Source organism: Hypanus sabinus, chromosome 10 (assembly GCF_030144855.1).
Source record: "Hypanus sabinus isolate sHypSab1 chromosome 10, sHypSab1.hap1, whole genome shotgun sequence".
NCBI classification, from domain to species: domain Eukaryota; kingdom Metazoa; phylum Chordata; class Chondrichthyes; order Myliobatiformes; family Dasyatidae; genus Hypanus; species Hypanus sabinus.
Window position 1 is genome coordinate 141,552,048 of NC_082715.1, and position 16,789 is coordinate 141,568,836.

Here is a 16,789-nt window from a genome sequence, read left to right on the forward strand (position 1 = left end):
CTCTCACCAAATTTGAAAATCTAAAATTTCAAAATATCCCAATACTTGAAACACCAATGATATTTGTCTAAAATGCATTACTAAACAGGTTTTCAGCTGTTGTGATCTGGAAATTATGTCCATAGAAGGAAGTTTTGGGATCTCTGATATTTCTGACAGTTATTAAGTGTAACCATTCAAAAAGAAGCTTGGATTTGTTCTAATATTATTTCAGTAAATGAATAGTAAAAAAAAAATGCATTTCTTTTATTCTGGTAAAACTACGGCAGTTATCCTGATAGTTCCGGAATTAATGCAATTTCTTAGACAGTTTTTTTTCTTGGTTACAAATGAGAATAAATTGCAGGTCCCTTTATTGAATTTAGCAAATTTGGAGTCTGTCTTCAATATCCATTAAGATTTGATTGGTTTCATCACCACCATGATGAATTTAAGTTTGTCGTGTTCCACAATAGTGTAATACATTTACAGTGATCTGTCTCTATTAGTGCACAATCACAGTGCAATAGTTCAGTAATAAACTGAACTATGTTTCTTGGATTATAAATGCAGTGCATATTTGACTTTAAGGGTCAAAAATTGATCTAATTATAGCTTAATGTGATATAATCATCCTATTCTTTAACAATTTGCTGTCAAGTCTATATAGTATTTCCACATTGAGATGTAAAACTTATTTTTAATGTCAGCATTTCACTATATTTTCAGGTCTTGCTTCCCTAAATGCTGGAAAATTATCAGAAGATTTATTTTTGAAAAATGTATCTCCTACCATATTTAAAATACCACACAAGATAAAAATCCTTTTATTTCTTCTTAGTTGATGGTGCATTATTAGAGAAGCACGCCTTACATTTCATGTTAGTAGATGCTAACTAATTTTGTTTTAGGTAATATAAAATTGTTTTAAAAATGTGCCTGTTATGTGAAGCACTGTGCTCTTGAATGGATCTTTTTGTTTATAATGTTTCTTCTCTCCCTTGCAAAGCAGCTGTAGTAGTACAGTTTTGCAATGCCATAGAAAATCATGACTTTGAAAAAGTGTTAACATGTTGTTCCTGTTGTTGATGTGATACAAAGCTCCTGCAAAACAGCTGGCGCAGTCCAGTGCACTGGCTTCTCTAACTGGACTTGGTAAGTAACATCATTTGTAAGAAAACAGGGGTAATGGGAGAAAGGGGGTTTGTTCACAATTTAAACCTGAATATATGTGTGTGTGTTCCTTTGTACTTTTTAACTGTCATCATGAACATTATACTGATCAAAAGGTGACAATTATGCATTTTTGAGTCTGTTTTCTTATCCAGGTGCAGCTTCCTGTATAAACTTATGAAAACATTGCTTGTAATGTTTCGACAATGCTAGCAACCAAGCGGTCTGGCTGACATTCCAGAACAGATTAATTTCCCATCATGTGTTCTTCCCCTCAGTGCATGGTGCAAATTGTCCCATCTGCTCTCAAAAGAATGCAGAGGGGATTCACTAGGATGCTGCTTGGATTGGAGGACTTGTAGGGAGAGATTGGTTACGTTGGGCTTGTTATCCCTGGATCAAAGGAGACTGAGAGGTGACCTGATAGAAGTGTATAAAATTGTAAGAGGCATTGTTAGCAAAGGGTATGCAAGGTAAAGGTATCAAAAATAAGATGGCATGGTTTTAAGTAGAGAGGAAGGAATTGTCAACGGGATTTGAGGGTTATATAGTAAGCGGTTGACATCTGGAACTAACCAGCAGAGGTGATAGTGACATGAGATACAATCGCTGCATTTAGAGTTGCACTTGAATAGGCAAAGCATAGCAAGACCAAATTCAGAAAAATGGGATTAGTGTGTGTGGACCTAGTAGGGTGAAGGGCCTATTTATATGCTGTACAACTCTGACTCTACAACAGTGCCAGTTACTGTGGGGGAGCCAAGAAGCTTTAAATATGTGATACCCTTATTTTTGGTGGCAGTACTACTTTTGTTGTGAATGTGTATTACAAAAGCTATAACTTTCACAGAATAAGGTTGCTTAGACAAATTAATTGTTGAATTGTGTTATTTAAAATATCCATCACTAAGGAAATAATGACTTAATATTTCCACTGTCCCAAAATAAAATCTGGGAATCTGTGCCTGCATTTGTAATTATATATTGCAGGGAATGAACTGCTCTTCATAATGTTAAGCATTTTCCTGGATAGTCTATCTGTATTATTAATGTTGCCACTACTCAAAAATAATCATAATTTAGCTTTCTTTTTGTTAATCCTGTATTACAGTGACTCCTGTCTGCATTTTTTTTTTGTTTACCAGGAATGTTTATTTACAAAGAAGTCTCAGAAGTAATAACTTTCCATTACTGAAAAATAGGAAATCTTGTCAAGTAGTGCTTTTTATTTCCCTTCTTCGTTTAGCAAATATGGCCCATGTCAAACTTGAAAAATACTTCAAAATAATAAATAATATCCACTGAACCATTTTTATTGAAACTATCAAGAAAAATTTACCTTTATAAAAGGGTTAGCCTAGCTTTGAAGAAAATATATTTACTTTAGTTAGGATAAAGTTGAACATAATAATTTTAATTGTTTAAAAAGTATTATTTTGTGGTTGACTTTGTTTTCTTTCCTTAAGCCAGTGAGTTGTGACTGGTTGCAGTTGATAGGGACTTGCAGCCCATTTGTACCTTTCCCAGATTTGTCTTTATGCACGGTTTCCTGTGGAAGGGTAAATGATAGTCAAGGTTCAAAAATATTAGTGCCTTGTTTCTCTTCCCACCAAATTCGTAAATAATTTCCCAGGAGCTGCTGTTGAATTCGATGACAGCAGACTGAGTTAAAATTGGGGGAAGTTGGCATCTGAGAAGCACAGATGGATTTACATATCAAGTCATCTGGAGATGGTCCAGATCAGCATAGCTTAAATGTCTTCATATAAGCCATTACTTGCTGGATTCTAAAAGAATGGGGTGGGGAGGAGGTGGAATCTCATTGAGACCTACCAAATATTGAAAGACCTAGATAGAATGGACGTGGAGAGAATGTGAGGGAGTCTAGGACCAGAGGAATAGAGAGTTGTCCATTTAGAATAGAGAAGAGGAGGAACTTCTTTAGCGAGAGTGTAGTGAATCTGGAATTCATTGCCTCAGACCGCTGTGGAGGCCAACTCATTGAGCAGATTTAAAGCTGAGTTTGATAGGCTCTTGTTTAGTCGACGCGTCTAAGGTTACTTGGAGAAGGCAGGAGAATGGGGTTGAGAGGGATAATGAATCAGCCATGATGGAATAGTGGAGCAGATTCAAGGGGCTGAATGGCCTAATTCTGCTCCTGTGTGTTATGGTCTGTTAAAAATACAGGATTGCCTCAGATTAATGCTCACAAGGGTCATGCAACCGCTACGCTACCACGCTGCCCCAGTTGAGTTGTTACTACCCCAGTTTACCTACATCCCCATTCTGAGTTTTCTTTCCACAATGTTAAATTTAAACTTCTATATTTTAAATTACTGTCAGGAGCTCCGAACTGGATGTTTTTGTTCAGTGTGTTTTTTTTGGATAATGTGGCTTTGATCATATTATTGAAATGTATTCTGCCATAATGCCATAATGTAGAAAGACTTTCAGTGGTTCGGGATTTGAATAAATCAAACCAAGTACATAATAAACTAAATGTACAATGTGTTTAAAAACATGTGTTTGATTTCCACTGTGAAAGAAACTGGGGTTTTTATGTGCAGGTGGACTGGGCGGGTATGGATCTGACAGTGAAGATGAGAGAAGTGAGAGAGCCTCTGAATCCTCAGATACAGATGACGAAGAATTGCACCGTAGAATCAGACAAAAACAAGATGCCTTCAGACGCAAAGAAAGGGAACTACAGCTGTTGCTACAACAGCAGCAGGAGAAACAAATGGAAGGTATGACTGCTGCCCAGAGTTACATTTTTTTTCCCAAAAATCTTTAATTTTACTTCTTAGATTTTTCTTGATCTCTGCTCAGGATTGAGAATCAAATTTTTGATCTCCGACATATGTCGTCAGAGGACTTTTACCAGTTTTGATGTGAGAAAGATAACAGTACTTCAATGTGTCATTCTGCTTTTTGCATTAGACAGTGAAACTGCAGACTTCTGTAGCAGCCTGCATGAGATTCAATTAGTTTAGAAACTGAATCCAACATATTCCCAACCTTTCTGCTTTTACGCAGGTTTAACTTTGGAATCTGCTTACTTACAAAGGAATCTGATCAGAATTCTGGATTAATGCATTTTTTATTGGGATGTGACCTTTCTAATTAATGTTTTGATAATAAGCAGTTTGCAAAATGGTTCATGCAGGGTCCTGGTCCTAGGAACACCCTAGCATATTGTGTTCCTTGTTTAAGCTTCACAAACCATTCATTGCACTAGTGCAAGTTATTTACAGTGTGAACTTACAAGGCCATATCTGTACTCCCATTAAAACAAAAGTATTTTATAATGTTGCATTCTTTATAAAGCAGGAAGTGCTCAAGTATATCATGTTAAATATATGGGTGTTTTTTTTTTTGTGTGCCATTCTCCGTCAGAGCCTTGACGACCACTTTTTTTTCCTTGGAGGAAAGATTCTGTGAGTGGTCCCCCATGTCCTTCTTTTCAAGAGGCTGAGTTGCGAGCTCGACACTCAACCCGGCACGGATGGAAAGCGTGCCTGGGAGCAGCCCAAGTGGGTTCGAACTCGGGAACCGGTGCTGATGTCACTGCGCGACAAGACGGCCAGTGGGGGCTTAGCTTATGAATAAACTACAAGTGGAATGTGGTCTTTCAAATACCTTCATATACAGTACAAAGTGATAGAAAAATACACCAAAGGAACAGGACGTTCAGCCCATTTAGCCTTTGCCGAGCCATTTAAATTGTCTACTCCCATCGACCTGCACTGGGACCATAGCCTCCCATATCCAACCATCCACGTGCCTATACAAATTTGGTGTAATCCACAAATTGCTGATCCAGTTTACCACATTATCATCCAGATCATTGATATAGATGCCAAACAACAATGAACCAACACCAATCCCTGTATTACTCCACTATTCACAGGCCTTCAGTCAGAGAGGCAACCATCTACTACTACTCTGTGGCTTCTCCAACAAAGCCAGTGTCTAATCTAATTTACTGCGTCATCTTGAATGACGAGCAACTGAACCTTTGTGACCAACCTTCTATGCAGGACCTTGTTAAGTGCCTTGCTGAAGTTCATGTAGACAGCATCCACTGCCTTGTCTTCATCAACCTTCCTAGTAACTTCCTCGAAAAACAGGATAAGATTGGTTAGACATGTCCTACCATTCACGAAGCCATGCGACTATCCCTATTTAGTCCATGTCTATCCAAGTACTCATATATCCCATCTCTTAGAATACCTTTCAGTAACTTTGCCAATACTGATGTCAGGCTCATCGGCCTATAATTTCCAGTTTATTTTTAGATCCTTTCTTAAACAGCAGAACAACACGAGAACAATTCTCCAGTACCGCAACTGTCACTAAGGTTAATTTAAATTTCTCTGCTATGGCCCCTGCAATTCTTGCACTTGCCTTCCACAGGGTCTGAGGAAACATCACACTTTGGGATATATCCACCCTAATTTGCCTCAAGACAGCCAGTGCCTCCTCCTCTGTAATCTGTATTGGGTCCATGAACTTGCTACTGCTTTGCCTCACTTAGAGTCTATATATGTGTCCATTTTCCAAGTAAGTACAGATGCAAAAAATCCATTTAAGATCTCCCCCATCTCCTTTGGCTTTACAAATAGATTACCATTCTAATCTTCCAGAAGACCAACTTAATCTCTTGCAATCCTTTTGCTGTTAAAATATCTGTCGAATCCCTTGGGATTCTCCTTCACCTTTTAGCTCTCCTGATTTTTCTAAATGTTCTCTTACATTTCTTATACTCCATAAGCGTCTTATTTGTTTCTACCTGCCTATAACTTCTATGTACCTCTATTTTTTCCTGAACCAGGACCTTAATATCTTTTGAAAATGAAGGTTCCTTAAGGTTCTACCTTTTATTCTGACAGAAAATTACAAGCTTTCTACTCTCAAAATTTCTATTTTGAAGGCCAGTCACTTACCAAGTACTCCTTTGGCAGAAAAGAGCCTTCCCCAGTCATTTTGAATCGAATAGTCCTTCTTGCCAATAATGTAACATGTTGATCTGAAGATGAAATACCCCGAATATGATTCGGAACTATTCCAAATAGAACAGTCAGTCTATTAGGTTGTAAATTAATTTTCAGAGCTTTAGAAATTGTAGAAAATAAAGATTTCCAAATCGATTTTAATGAAGAACATGACCAGAACATATGTGACAAAGTAGCTACTTCAGTTTTACACCTATTGCAGTAGTTGTCTATACTAGGAAATATTTTAAATAGTCTCTCCTTTGTTAAATAATAATGGTGAACAATTTTAAACAATTTTGATCCTCAATATTAGGAGCTCCATTACCTTTACAGCTCTCTAAAATTCCAAATTTAAATCTTTACCCTGTTATTAAACAGTCCTTACGGATTTGGTTTCAGTTTCGCAATTTTAAAAATTTTAAAGAACTTAAATTGTCTAATTCTTTATATTGAAACTTTTTATTTAAACCTTCAGTAACTGATCCCATTTTTCTCATATGGAGAAATAAAGGGATCCGTTCTTTTACAGATTTATTTTGTGATGACTTTTGAAGAGTTAATTAACAAATATTCTCTGGCTCATACACACTTTCTGCAATACCTTCAGGTTAGACAAATTTTTTACAACAATATTTAAGTTTCCATATTTGCAAGAATCTGATTTGTTGGATAACATTTTGAAATTGAATCCTTTAGTGAGAGGTTCCACTGGTAGAATTTATAATTTATTTTTACTACAAAAAGAGAACCTGTCACTAAAGAATGAACAAGATTGGTTGTGAGTTTTGAAAAGGTAAATTCTTCTTCTATATGTGCCAATCACTGTTTAATTCAGTTCCCCAGTCATTTTTGATACTATCAAAATTGGCCTTTCTCCATTTTAGAATCTCAACCTGCGGACCAGACCTATCCTTTTCCATACTTAGTTTAAAACTAATGGCATTATGATCACATTCTCTAATTGCAGATCTGTATGTGCTGGTTAAGGAAACTTTGTCCTGAGCACATTTGACTATCTCTATCCCATCTAGTCCTTTTACAGACTGGGAGTCACAGTCAATATGTGGAAAGTTAAAATCATCTCCTATAACAATCTTTTGTTTCTCGCAACAGTCTGCGATCTCTCTACAAATTTGTTTCTCTAAATCCCGCAGATGGTTGGGTGATCTATAATATAGTACCATAACACGGTCATACCTTTCTTATTTTTCAGTTCCACCCATAACACCTTACTACACCAGTTCTCCAGTCTGTTCTGCAGAGCACTGCCATGATATTTTCCCTTAATAGTAATGCCATCCCTCTTCCTTTAATCCCTCCCCTTCTATCATGTCTAAAACAACAGAAGATCAGAATATTGAGCTGCCAGTCCTGCCCCTCCTGCAACCAAGTCTCATAATTCCAGGTGTTGATCCATACCCTGGGTTCATCTGCCTTTCCTACAATACTTCTTGCATTGAAATTTACGCAGCTCAGGGACATTAGTTGCACCACACTCAACCTTTTGATTCCTGGTTTTATCTGAGGTCTTAACGACAGCTGTATCCACAACCTCTCCAATATGTGTTTTGGCACTCTGGTTCCTATCTCCCTGCAACTCTAGTCCAGCCACACCTTCCCCCGTGCAGCACTATCAAACCTTATTGCCAGGATATTGGTCCCCTCCAGTTCAGGTGCAATCCTTCTCTTCGGTACACGTCCTACCTTCCCTGGAAGGGAGCCCAAAAAATTTGACACCTCCCTTCTACAACAACTGCTTAGCTAAATGTTAAACTGTTTGATCTTCCTATTAATTCTGGCCTCACTAGCACATGGCGCAGGTAACAGTCCTGAGATTATAACCCTGGAGGTCTTGTCCTTTGACCTAGAACCTTACTCCCTGAGCTCACTTTACAGAACCTTGTCACTCTTCCTAGCTATGTCATTGGTACATACATGGATCACGTTGGTTGCTCACCCTCCCATTTAAGAATACTGAGGATCCAATCCGACCTGTCCCAGATCTTAGCACCCGGGAGGCAACATGCCATCCAGGAATCTCATTTTCTCAGAAAAAATCTTTTTTCTGTTCCACTAACTAACGAATCCCCTATCACCATAGCTCACCTTTGCTTTCCCCTTCCCTTCTGTGTCACAGAGTGAGACTCAGTACTGGAGACTTGACCATTGCGACTTTCCTCTGGTAGGTCATTCCCTGCAACACTATCCAAAGTGTTATACTTGTTTTTGAGGGGGTTGGCCACGGGGGTACTCTGCGCTGGCTGTTTTAATACCTTTCCCCTTTCTAAATGTCACCAAGTCTCCTGTGTTCTGCACCTTGGGTGTAACTACCTCTCTATATGTCCTATCTATCACCCCCGCCCCCCCCCCACCCGCCGGAATTTATCCAGCTCCCGTTCCAGCTCCGTCTCCTGAACACGGAGTATCAAAAGCTGCAGCTGGAGTCGTCAGGGACACTGGAGATCCCTGCCTGCCCACATCCTGCAAAATGAGCATTCAATTATCCTGCCTGGCATTGCTACAGTACGAAATATAAAGAAGGAAACAATAAACAAACTGGGGGGAGAAAATCTACCGACAGTTTTACTTTGAATTGAGGTGTTGGGGCCTGGGCCCAAGAGAGTGGATTGAGCCAGTGTTTGGCATCATTGCTGGAATGGACTTGGAGTCTCTTCGATGTGGCAGAACCAAGGCAAGACTGAATTGAGGTGGTGAGATCCGGGGCCCGAGAGTGTAGTGTTACGAACCCCGTAACTGGGTCACTTACCAGCAAAGATAGAGAGGCCCGTTGAAGTCTGATGGTACTATTTTTAAAAGTCTTTATTTATAAAGGGGCACAAAAATAAGATTAATACAGACATTCAGATAAAATACGTCGTCAAGACTCAATCGAAAAACGCGGGTATAATAATAATCATCAGCTAAACAATAGCTCTACCGTTTGTCTAGGGGATATTGTATTGTCCGATGGAAAGATAAAAGTCACTGTCCTTTCAAGCTGCAGCCTTTTGGGTTTAAGAGAGACTGTTTTAAACTTGCCCGGGACTTTTATGAGGCCAATCCGTTGCGTCGGGGGAGTTGGTTCCCCGTTGTTAGTTCCAAGTTATTTTCCGTGGTACCAGCCACCAGCTCCCAGGCAAGGGAACTGAACGCACGTGGCTTCCTTCCAATGGCTTCCCGCTATTACGGGATCGCTAGTGTTTCTTCTGGTCTTGTCTGAGGGGCTGACCCTACAGCCCCCCCTTTTATCTTAACTCGCCGGGTAGTAAATGTCAATCAGGTTGGGGTGATGCAATCTGTCAGCCAGCCCCCTCGGTTCATTCCCTGAGGGCTTCAAATAAATAGTACGGTACTCAATACACAATTCCGTCTCCAAGAGACAATGGCTGTTTCCCATGGCTTTGTATCGCTGAGGGGCCAGGACATTCCAAACCCCTTGTGGATTCTGCGTGTCTTTCTCTCATTTCCTGCGTCCTCTGACCCAACCCAATAATGCTCTTGCGATTCTCACAAAGGAGGGGGCTATCCCGCACCCTTTGGCCCCTCAGAGCTGTGGTACATTCATAACAGTAGTGAACCAACAAGAGCCTGAGTCTAAGAGCGAGGAATGACCCGAGGTTGGATGTTTTTGGTGCTGGGTCAGATTGCAAAGATCAGGGTGTTGGGGCAGAAGTCAAGGGACAGGCTGGTTCAGCTAGCTGCTCCATGAGATTTACTTGTCACTCTGCACTGAACTGAGGCTGTAGCCTGCAACTTATGGGCAGCTGGATCAGCTCCAGTGATGATTGGTTTTGGGCTCTGGACTTTCCTTCGTGAACTCAGTTCTTTGAAACATAGAAAACCTACAGCACAATAAAGGCCCTTCGGCCCACAAAGTTGTGCTGCCTTAGAAATTACTAGGGTTACCCATAGCCCTCTATTTTTCTAAGCTCCATGTACCTATCCAAAAGTCTCTTAAAAGACCCTATCGTATCCGCCTCCACCACCGTTGCCAGCAGCCCATTCCATGCACTCACCACTCTTTGCATAAAAAACTTAACCCTGATATCTCCTCTGTACCTACTTCCAAGCACCTTAAACCTGTGCCCTCTCGTGGCAGCCATTTCAGCCCTGGGAAAAAGCCTCTAACTATCCACATGATCAATGCTGCTCATTATCTTATACACCTCTATCAGGTCACCTCTCATCCTCCATCGCTCCAAAGAGAAAAGGCCGAGTTCACTGAACCTGTTTTCATAAGGCATACTCCTCAATCCAGGCAACATCCTTGTAAATCTCTGCAGGATGGGTTCCACATCCTTTCTATAGTGAGGTGACCAGAACTGAGCACAGTACTCCCAAGTGGGGTCTGATCAGGGTCCTATATAGCTGCAACGTTACCTCTCGGCTCTTAAATGCAATCCCATGATTGATGAAGGCCAATGCACTGTATGCCTTCTTAACCACAGAGTCAACCTGCGCAGCTGCTTTGAGTGTCCTATGGACTCGGAACCCAAGATCCCTCTGATCCTCCACACTGCCAAGAGTCTTACCATTAATACTATATTCTGCCATCATATTTGACCTACCAAAATGAACCACCTCACGCTTATTTTCCTTGCTTTTGTTTGTACAATTTCTTTTCGTGCCTGCTTGTAAGGTGTCTGAAGGTTGTATATAATACATAAAATTTGATAATAAATGTACTTTTGACTTTGAACATTTGAACTTTGGTAGTTGTTACAGATAATCTGGGTAAGTTTCAGAACGTTTCATTCCGCTGCACCAGGGTTATAAAATGTTGGTTTGTTCTGTTTCTTTGGCTGCAAATTTACAAAAAACAGTTTTCATGTTTGCTTACATCATGGGTAAATCCTCCCCTAAGAAACTAGGGCTTCTGAACAATCCATGGCTTCAGTCATACATAATGGGAAAATGCATATCATATGTAGTTTCCAAGGCTGTGGTGCAGATCAAGTAATATGGAGTCAAAAGTTTGTCTGTTCTATGTTAGCACGTCTGTTTGGGCTCATTAAATAGTTGTTATTATGCATGATCAAAAATGGCCCATGGCTTTTATTGTGGGCACTATAGTATCGTAGCAGTTAATGCAATACTATTACAGCTTTGGACATCTGAGTTCAGAGTTCAATCCCGAGATCCTCTAAGGAGTTCCTGTGTCCTCCTTGTTGAACGTGTGGTTTCCTCATTGTGCTGTGGTTTCTTACACAGTCCAAAGATTTACTGGTCAGGAGGTTCGTGGGTCATTGTAATTTGTCTTGTAATTATCGTCATCACTGTTAGGTCGCATCTGGAATTTCCAGTTGGCGGACGATTTCCCTCCACTCTGTCCCGACACTTGTCATTAATGTTGTTGTTTTGATCCTTTATTGAGACTGACGTATTGGGAAATCATGTATTCCGCAGGTTACAGCAGTGGTTTGCATTTGCCTACTGCCGGGTGAGTCTTAAGAGATCACCACCTCATAATCACCTCTTGTGATTATGCTGGGGTTAAATCAGGGTTGCTGGCAGCTTGGCTTGAAGGGCCAGAAGGGTCTATTCCATGGTAAATAATAAATAAAGAAATGCATTAAGGTGCAACTCAGAAGCACAAGATGCTTTAAGTCTTGAGTAACACGTACACAAATTAACATTTATAGAGGGGAATAAACAATCGACATTTTAAGCCAAGTCCTGATGAAGGGTCTCAGCCCAAAATATTTATACCCCTCCAATGTTTGCTAAGTTCCTCCTGCATTTTGTGTGTGTTGCACTAAAGTGTAATTTCGTTTTCAGTAACTTGTTTAACCTTATATTCTGTGCTCAGTCTCAAATTTCTTTGAGGTTAATTAAGGTACAGTCTTCTCATTAAAATTTATGAATAACTTTTCAAATGTTTGTGTTGAGAAAATGTTAACTCTCGAAAAGTAATGAATATTTTGTAAATTAAAATTATATTTTATTTTCCTCTTTTCCCAGATACAAAGCATCATCAGGAGGGCAAAGTTTTCAGGGAGGTGGATTCTAAAGAACAGAGCAAAGAACATGGTGGTGCAGTAAAGCAGGAAGGGAAGGAAAGAGATTGTGAGACAATTCCTGAAAAGAAAAGAACTCACAGTGAAACCGAGCCCAGCTCAGAAGTGGGCAAAGGTTTTAGTGAGAAAGGTTTGAAGGAAAAGGTCCCCAGAAACCGAAGTTCATCAAGTAGTAGTAGTGTGAGTAGCAGCAGCAGTGGCAGTGGCAGTAGCAGCAGCAGCAGGTCCAGAAGCTCGAGCTCCAGTGCCAGCACAGAGAGCAGCAGTAGCTCAAATTATTCCCTTTCACCTAAAAGAAAGAAAAAGTGGAGCCACAGCAGGTCCCCGTCCCATAAAAGCAGGCGCCGGAGCAGGAGTCGGAGTTACAGGAGGGAGAGGAGCAGGAGCCACGGGCAGCCTAGGAGGAGCAGTTGGGAGAAAGAGCGGCATAGGCACCGCAGTGTGTCCCGCAGCAGAAGGAGCAGAGAAAGGCACAGGAGCAGGAGCAAAAGCGATGCGAAGCGTGTCAGCCGCAGCAGGAGCAAAGAAAGACGCAGGAGTCCCGAAAGGCGCAGGAGCCGTAGTGGAGGCAGAGTGAAGCAGAGGGGCAGCAGTAAAGACAGGGACAGGAAAAAAGTCAGGAGTGGGAGTGCAGAGAGGGTTAAGAAGAGAGAGGAGAAGAAAAGGGATAGGGAAAAGGAACAGGACAGAAAGAAAGAAAAACAGAAGAGTAAGGATAAGCAGAAAGAAGATAATGACGGCCGCAAGTCGAGCAGTCAGGATGAGAATAAGCTGAAGCGCAAGAGGGAATCAGAGCGGATGTACCCGGGAGGTATGGGCAGTAAACTTCCGCAGCAGTACTCTAGGCAGGATAGCAAATCCAGCAAGAGGGGATCTGCAAAGGATGTCAAAAAGCACTCAGACACAGAATCTAGTGCAAGGAGCAGCTCTCGTTCTCCAGATAGCAGGGAGAAGAAGGCAAAGAAATCAAAACGCAGTCGCTCAAGATCAGTGGAAAAACCTCAAAGGTCTGGTAAGAAGGCAAGCCGCAAACACAAGTCTAAATCACGATCAAGGTAGTATACATTTTATACAATTTTCTTTCGTTTATCTGTAAAGTTTTAAGGCCAGTAATGTTAAAAGGCACGAACATATTGGTCTTTTTTATGTATGAATATGTAAAGATAAAATTTACAATTAAAAGCTTAAGTTGAAATACTATAATTTTAATTAGTCTAGCTAGTGAATGAAGTGGAATCTTGTCTCTTATTAATTTATTTCTTTCTCTCATTTCTTCTGCAGGTCGCGAACACCCCATAATCGTAAGCATTAAGGGGGAAAGCTGCGGCACCCTTGCTGTGATCAGAAATTCCATGAGTTTTGGAGGATTGTCTCATTATAGAGGCATATATGACAACTGTGTAGGTGTTTATATGTATATAGGTGTAAATTTTTTCCAAGTGCTGTCTATAGATCAGTACTTGTTTAGGGTTTTATTTGTATTGCATTCTTCAGAGATTATTCACACTGTAAACAGTTTGCTTTCAGTTGTAACATTTTAATATAATCTGTAGTCGGCTGTCAATAAACTTTTCAGGTTGGTTTTGTTAAAACATTTCCCACTGTTTACTGCTGATGTTAATGGCGTTTTAAAAGGTATGTGGATCAAAATCTGAAAGAGATTGAATGAAGAGCACTTGAACGCAAAGCCGTAATGTCCATTGTAAGGCTACACAAAAACAAAAGAGTCATCTAGATTCTGAGACCAGGTTGCAGTCTTTAATTAATTCCCACCTGTAATCTGTGCATATGTTTAAAGCTGTATATTAAATTCCTTCAAATTTTCTCTGGTACAGATTAATGTGGAGTTCTCATTTAAAATAACTTGAGGGAATAATTTATAGTCAGAATTGTATACATTTTCAATAGGAAAATAACCAAACTTCAGATCCTTTCTACCAGACTTGCAAGTCACAGCAGTCACACTTTTTGGATGTCAGCTTTTCAGTGAAATGTTATTTAATGCCATTGATAGATTAGTAGGACAAATTGAGACTTCTGTGCAAGTTAATCGTTTCTGCAGAAGGATTACAAGTAGCTGTACTTGTAGGAAGGAAGCGGTGTGGAGCCACCAAGAAGTTGCTGTGTACAGAGTGGAGTAAAGGTTAGTAGAGTATCAAATTTGGTGTTTCAATATGTTTGCCAGATCCTTTAGGCTTCTTGGGGACTTAGATGTTTAGTCGGAATCAGTGACATACATTGTGAAATTTGTTGCTTTGCAGCAACAGTGCAGTGCAATGCATAAAATATACCATAAATTGCCATAAAAACACTATATGTTAAAAATTTGAATAAGTAGTGTAAAAACAGAGCCAAAATAGTGAGAGTGTTCAAAAACCATTGAGAAATCTGGTGCAGAAGGGAAGAAGCTGTTCCTAAACTGTTCAATGTACCTCCTCCCTGATGGTAGCAGTAAGAAGGCACGTCCTGGATAGTGTGGGTCCTTAATGATACTACCTCTTTGAGGCATCGCCTTTTGAAGTTGTCCTTGATGGTGGGGAGGCTAGTGCCCATGATGGGGGGTGAATGAGTGCAGCTTTTTCCGATTCCCTCCATACTAGGCAGTGATGCAACCAGTCAGAATGCTCTCCATGGTATATTCTGATTTAAATAGAAAACCTACAGGGAAACCTTTGATGGAATGAAACTCTGGTATCAAGGTACAGACTGGTTGAAATAATAATTGTAGGAGGTGTGTTATAATTAACAAATGTTTCCAGAATTCAGTGAGATGAAGCAATATTTCAAAAAGACCATCAGTTTCTTTGGTTTTAGTACACTTTGGGACAAGGTGAATTCAACAAATTATTGAAACTTGAGCCATCCTTGTCAGCGAGGTGCAAGGGTAAAATATATTTTATCTGTGCATTGTCACTGATTTCAGGCCCCTTTGAATTTTTCATTAGATGTAAACTCTTCTGGAAAGGTACAAACCTTTCAAAAATTTTCAATTTTGTTCTGCACATTTGCATTTCTGAATTAAACAATTATTAATAATCTGGTATTATTTTTCAAAAAAAAGCAAAATAATCCATCTTGATGCTCAACACCTAATCTCAAACAAGTATATTCACATCAATATTCAGAATTAAATGTAAGATTTTAATTTGAAATCCAAGCAGTAAATCTACAGATTTTAATAAACATTTTTGTTCAGAATATTTGTGTGTATGTTTTAACTGGTCGTAAGACATTATTAAGGCTATCAGATTGCACTTTCCATATGAAAAAAGGACAATTACAAATGAAATCCAGCAAGTATGGAATATGATGTCATAAAATATCTTTACAATCATCATGGACCTGTACAGTTTAACCATTCAAGCAGAAATATTTTTCAGGTCTGAAACATGAAGGATGGTGGGTCCAGAAATCTTTTTAACAGCTCTTCCAATACACGGTAGTTTCTCGGATCTGGCTCAGATAAGAAAAAATACACACTCCAATTATCGACTTAGAACTACAAAACTGTTTATTATAACAGGGCAGGGCAAGCATTAGCTAGGCATGCGCAGGTCCCTTTCTACAGCACACCTCCCACTCGATCCTTGACATTGTTCACGACAAGCCTATTGGTGAGGCCTCAAAGAACTGCTCCAAACTCCCCAACCACTTTACTTTTATATCCTTTCCACTGATAATGAAAAAAAACTAGTAAATGGACCAGCGATTGCAGCATCTCAAACCACCAAATCAGAACCAACCATCAGTTGCCACCACTCTTCAAGAGTTCTATTCAACTAACTTCCATGTTCCTGTGTTCTCACGGTTGTACTTCCATAGTAATAATCAAGGTTCTGTTACGCTCAGGCCACGGGTGGTGAGACGTTCAACAAGCATATAATAGCTGGGCAGAAACAGTAAACCTTAATTCTGTTTTATGCAGCACTACAATAGCGTAGTGATTAGCAGAACACTATTACAGCTTAGGATGGCAGAGTTTGATTCCAACATCGTCTGGAAGCAGTCTGTCGTGGGTTTTCTCCGGATGCTCTGATTTCTATCGCAGTCCAAAGATGTACCGGTTGGTAGATTAATTGGGCATAGTAAATAGTCGCACTAGGGTTAAATCGGGGGTTGCTGGGCAGCATGGCCTGAGTGGCCGGAAGGCCCCTTCCTCAATGTATCTCAGTAAATAAACGAGGAGGGGTGAATTTCTAATTTCATGAGTAGTCTACATGTTGGTCGACGTATAATTTGTGGATCTTAAGGCTTACATTCAGCAAGTTAAACTGAGTTTTTAACCGGAAACGTTAATACATTTTCACCGTCTACCAAGTGTGACAGTGGAAAAGTGTGTACGGAACTGCAGGAAATAGCGAAGATACTTAATGAATACTTTGCTTCAGTATTCACTACGGAAAAGGATCTTGGTTATTGTAGAGATGACTTGTAGTGGACTGAAAAGCTTCAGGCTGTAGATATTAAGAAAGAGGATGTGCTGGAGCTTTTGGAAAGCTTCAAGTTAGATAAGTCACTGGGACCAGATGGGATGTGCCCCAGGCTACTGTGGGAAGCGAGGGAAGAGATTGCTGAGCCTCTGGCAATTATCTTTGCATCATCAATGGGGACAGGAGAGGTTCT

General features: G+C 40.0%; 1 protein-coding gene across 5 annotated transcripts in view; it reads left to right on the plus strand.

The window, feature by feature from the left end:
* The window catches only part of pnisr (PNN-interacting serine/arginine-rich protein), a 40,009-nt gene extending 26,013 nt beyond the window's left edge, over window positions 1-13,996 (plus strand). For 3 of the 5 annotated variants that reach the window (XM_059983166.1, XM_059983165.1, XM_059983167.1), the window contains exons 9-12: window positions 1,081-1,134; window positions 3,720-3,899; window positions 12,111-13,221; window positions 13,448-13,996. In XM_059983166.1, coding sequence (XP_059839149.1) covers window positions 1,081-1,134; window positions 3,720-3,899; window positions 12,111-13,221; window positions 13,448-13,478 — 1,376 coding nt within the window. In that variant the 3' untranslated portion in view covers window positions 13,479-13,996. Of the gene's footprint in view, window positions 1-708; window positions 1,135-3,719; window positions 3,900-12,110; window positions 13,222-13,447 lie in introns of those variants that run through there. The other 2 variants (XR_009514514.1, XM_059983168.1) reach the window with 2 other exon arrangements.
* The last annotated feature ends 2,793 nt before the right edge of the window (window positions 13,997-16,789 follow it).